Raw genomic sequence first — 4,672 nt, 5'->3', positions numbered from 1 at the left:
TACCGCATATTCTAAATTAATATGCTATAGAAAAAAATTACATAACATATATGAAAAGTTTGTTAGCCAAGCATTTGAATAATGTTAAATGTGTATAAACAGAATGTTTCTCATGTATACAGAAAATGTATAATGTGTGTGAAAAAGTTGATAACATATTTTTTTGCGTCTAAAAAAGTTGATAATATATTTAAAAAATGTTAAACAATTATTTGGAAAATATTAATCAAGCATTTGAAAATATTTAAATGTGTATAGGAAAAATGTTGACCATGTATCAACGAATGCCAAACTTGTATTTGAAGAATGTTAATCAAGCATTTGAAAATTTTAAAATGTGTACACAAAAAATGTTGACCATGTATTCAAAAATGTTAATCATGTATCAACGAATGCAAAACTTGTATTTGAAGAATGTTAATCAAACATTTAAAAAAATAAAAAACATGTAGAAAAAATGTGACCATGTATTAAAGAAAATTAACCAAGCATTTCAAATGTGTTTAAAGAAAATGTTCCTCATGTATACAACAAAAAGACAATGCGTCTGAAAAAAACCATGTATTCAGAAAATGTTAATTAAGCATTTGAAAAAAAATAAACAAGTATTTGAGAAATATTAAATGTGTATAGATAAAATGTTGACCATGGATTAGAAAAATGTTAATCTCGTATCTAAAAAATGTTAATCAAGCATCTAAAAATGTTAAAATGTGTATAGAAAAATGTATTCAAAAAAAGTTAATCTAGTATCTGAAGAATGTTAATCAAGAATTGGAAAAAAGTTAATAATGTCTATAGAAAAAATGTAGAGCATGAATTAAAACATATTAAATCCATATTTGAAAAATGTTAAATGTGTACTATAAAAATGTGCTTGATGTATACGAAGAATTGTATAATGGAAACCGAAAGAAACAAAGAAAATTAAAAAAAATTAAAAAAAGAAACGAAAGACAATAAAAACGAAAAAGAAAACCAAAGAAATAAGTGAAAAAAAAGAAAAATAGTTAAAACCTTAAAGAAACAAAGAAAAACAAAACGATCATTAAAAATCAAGAAAAAAACAAAAAAAGGAAAATGAGAAACAAAAGAAAACCCGATGAAAACCATGAAAGAAACAAAGGAGAAACCAAAGAAAAACTACAGGAAAAATAACCCCGAAGTCTAAAGACCAAACAAAAAAATAAAAAAAATATATACAAAAACCACAAATTAACAAACAAAAAAAAAACAAAAAAAAGAACAAACACATTAAAAATTAGATATGTGTTGAAGAAAAACGGAAAATAATGGCAACCGACAAAGAAACATAAATTAAACAAAGCAAACCAATAAGAAAGGCAAAGAAAACCGAAGTCTAACAAGGGAAAAAGAAAAACCAGGAAAGAAACAAAATAAAAAAAAGAAGAAAATGGAGGGAACAAGAAATCCAAAGAAAACCCGGTGCAAAAAGAAAAAGAAACAAAGAAAACAAACACCCGAAGAAAACCATGAAAAGAAACACAACAAATAGTGAGTATAACATTAACCAGTACCAAGAAAAAAGGGAGTGCAAATTTACCAGGATACACATGTATACTTTTTAGGATGTAAAATGAACTGAAAACAAAAGGGGATGTAAAACCAACTAACGAACAAAGAGCAACTGATTCAAAGATAGCTGTTTCCCGCTAGCCCATTTTTGGCACATCATTAAACCTTCCATCGGCCGGAGCACAGCCGCGTCGCCGGAACAGATACAAATATCGGTACATTCCCCATCGACCCATCACCCCTTCCTCGCTCCTCTCTTGCTAGCTTCTCAGGCGAGCCATCCATCTTCTCTTCTCCGGCCGGCCGGTGCAAGAGCAACCATGGCGTCGATGACGGTGCGCGAGGTGTTGTACATGTACAGCGTCGTGCGGCAGGCGTACGAGCGGCTCGTGTCCGTGTGCGGCAGCCCGGAGCAGGCCCAGAACGTGGTGGCGCTGCTCGTGTGGCTGGACCAGGGCACCATCTCCGCCATACACCACGTCCCAGCCATGGCGCCTGACGCCGTCGACGTCGTCGCAGAAGAGGCCAACACCGTCTTCAAGTGCCTCCGCCACCAGTTGCCCGTGCTCCCGCCCATCCCGCTCATCTCTGCGCTCTGCATGCAAGGCGGCGTCCGCATCGAGCCGGCTTTCTTCGCCATCCACCAGGACCTCGTCGTCCACGGCGTCGCCCACTTCCTCGACGGTGCCGGCAAGTTTGTTTTTGATGACCGCTTGCACGTCCTGCTCCGGAATTCCGAAACTGGGCTGGTGGGCAACCCGCCGGAGCTCATGGCGCCCTATACCTCCCAGCTTGTGGCCGTGCCGGAGGATTGCCGCTCCATGTTCATCACCTTCTCCAAGGGCATGCCCCCCCACCGTGAGGAGATCTTTGAGTACTTCAGAGAGTAAGTGTGCACTGAGAATGAGAATGAGATACACTCTACTCGATGTCTAGAACTATTGATTAAGTTTATATACGTGGATCTACTCAGATCTGCATGCATGCATGATGATCATGTCTGATGATTGGAGGTGCATGGGTGCAGGAAGTGGGGTGACTGCGTGGTGAGGGTGCTGATGGAGAAGACAAAGGGACGCCACATGCCAATGTACGGCCGGATCATCTTCAAGACGGAGGCGATCGTGAAGCTGGTGCTCAATGGCGAGAGGCTCGTCAAGATCTCGATCGGGCATCATCAGATCTGGCTCCGCAAGTACGTCCCCAGGCCAAGCAAGGCCACTGCCTGATCGAGGAATCTATATAATCCTTGTTTCGTCTATGTTCATGCTAGCTAGCTAGCCAGATCTACCAATTATGGATTTGTACCGCACAACTTCAAATAAGATTTGTAATGTTGTGTTTAAGGGAAAGAAAGATGTGCTCGAGATTGGAGGAAAATGTTGGTTGCTCCTCATTTCGTACTTAGGAAACCATTTGATCACATTAGCGCCTAGCTCCCTTGCGTCAGCAAATTTTTTTTTTTGCGGTGTCGCGTCACCAAAACCTTGACCGGCGATCACGTCATCGCCTAGCTCCTTCCGTCACCAAAACCTTTTTTTTTGCGGTCTCGCGTCACCAAAGCCTTGACGGGCAAAAAATCTTGGTTTTGATTTGTAAACTACGCATGTCGGACCAAGCAAAAATCTTAATTGTTACACACGGTCACCCATGTTGCAACGTAGATCCCTCAATGCCCCCACCACCACACTGCCCTGTTCCGTTATTTGGACATGAGCACCTACATGCACCTTCCCCAACCATGGTCTTCCTCTGATTCTCCGAGTCCATCTCAACTTTACTTTAATCCTCTCTCTATATATATAGTTCTCGTTGTTGTTTGTCTATTTTTGGCGCATGACACCTCATTGGGAGCCACATACGGTTTCCGCTGTACGGAGGGAGGCATGCCTAATTAAGCTTGCTGCTTCCTTGCCGGCGTGGAAGAAACATTTGCCGTTGTCTAAATATCCTTTAGTTTCTTTCGCAAATCATTGGTACACGAAAGTTGTAGGTTTTTGTTTCACGTCGCATATATACCAACACCCTTGATTTTTTTTTACTTCTTATTTTTTGACTATTGGATGAACCCACATACATACCCCACATGCATTGTCTATTTTCTATACTTGCATGTGCTTTGTCATATGTTCTATACAAGGCCGTTTAGTTGTTTGTGATTTAGACAATCTACTTCCTCCGTTCCTAAATATAAGTCTTTGTAGAGATTCCACTAGGTGGACTATATACGGAGCAAAATGAATGAATCTACACTTAAAATACATCTATATACATCCGCATGTAGTTCATAGTGAAACCTCTACAAAGACTTATATTTAGGAACGGAGGGAGTATTATATAGTTAAGACAGAAGTAAAACCAGACATCACGTTCATCCACACAGATTAAATTATCTAAGCCATTAATTTCAGATTTAAACGGCTGAGATTTCAAGATGTAAACGTTACATACAAACAATATGTGCGTGCATTGTTTTGCACCTATGACGTATGTCACGTACATGGATCGGTGGTGAAAAAGCAACCAATATTATGTGCGTGAGACAAGTTTACAATGCACCATCACGTGTGTTATACATGAAACAAGGAACAAGTTATCACTTTCGGTTTGGACTCTAATAGGAGAGAAAAAATCATGCACGCCAGACATACATGCGCTACTTTTTTTTGCCTTAAATATTCACGAGATTAAATTAGGAAATATACAAATCAGGCTGTTGGAAAAGGAAAGAGACAACGTAACCAAAGCAAAATAGTTGGAAGATTAAATTAGGAAACACAAAAATCACGGTGTTAGAAAAGGAAGGAGCCAACGTAACCAAAGCAACCACCTCTTTTTTTATTAACATGGCTAATAACTCACGGGAGATCCCTGACCACGTACCAGACAAGTTCACAACGATTTTTTTTCTTGCTATAAATAGTCAGGAGATGGTTCAGAAAAAAATCATCAAGAGATAAAATTAGGAAAAGTAAAAATCATGGTGTTATAGAAGGAAAGAGACGACGTCATGAAAGAAAAATAGTCAGGAGATAAAATTCAGTAATGAAAAAATCACGGTGTTAGAAAAGGAAAGAGCCAACATAATCAAAACAACCACCTCTTTTGTTTTACTTAACATGGTTAATAAATCACG

At 38.7% G+C, this 4,672-nt stretch overlaps 1 protein-coding gene across 1 annotated transcript; it reads left to right on the top strand.

Moving 5' to 3' along the window:
* Positions 1 to 1,856: 1,856 nt before the first annotated feature.
* Positions 1,857 to 2,765, top strand: LOC141020778 (uncharacterized). Its single transcript, XM_073495720.1, has 2 exons — positions 1,857 to 2,422; positions 2,564 to 2,765. Exons 1-2 carry the CDS (start codon positions 1,857 to 1,859, stop codon positions 2,763 to 2,765), a joined length of 768 nt encoding a protein of 255 aa, XP_073351821.1.
* Positions 2,766 to 4,672: the final 1,907 nt, after the last annotated feature.

This window comes from Aegilops tauschii, chromosome 3 (genome assembly GCF_002575655.3).
Source record: "Aegilops tauschii subsp. strangulata cultivar AL8/78 chromosome 3, Aet v6.0, whole genome shotgun sequence".
In the NCBI taxonomy this organism is placed as follows: domain Eukaryota; kingdom Viridiplantae; phylum Streptophyta; class Magnoliopsida; order Poales; family Poaceae; genus Aegilops; species Aegilops tauschii.
The sequence above is the reverse complement of the archived record's forward strand: the minus strand, read 5'-3'. Positions and strand labels throughout refer to the sequence as shown.

Bases quoted from the DNA above. Each gene is read 5' to 3' on its own strand.
- LOC141020778 (XM_073495720.1), top strand. From the start codon at position 1,857: ATGGCGTCGATGACGGTGCGCGAGGTGTTGTACATGTACAGCGTCGTG. The intron at 2,423-2,563 runs GTAAGTGTGCAC...GCATGGGTGCAG, and splicing joins ATCTTTGAGTACTTCAGAGA to GAAGTGGGGTGACTGCGTGG.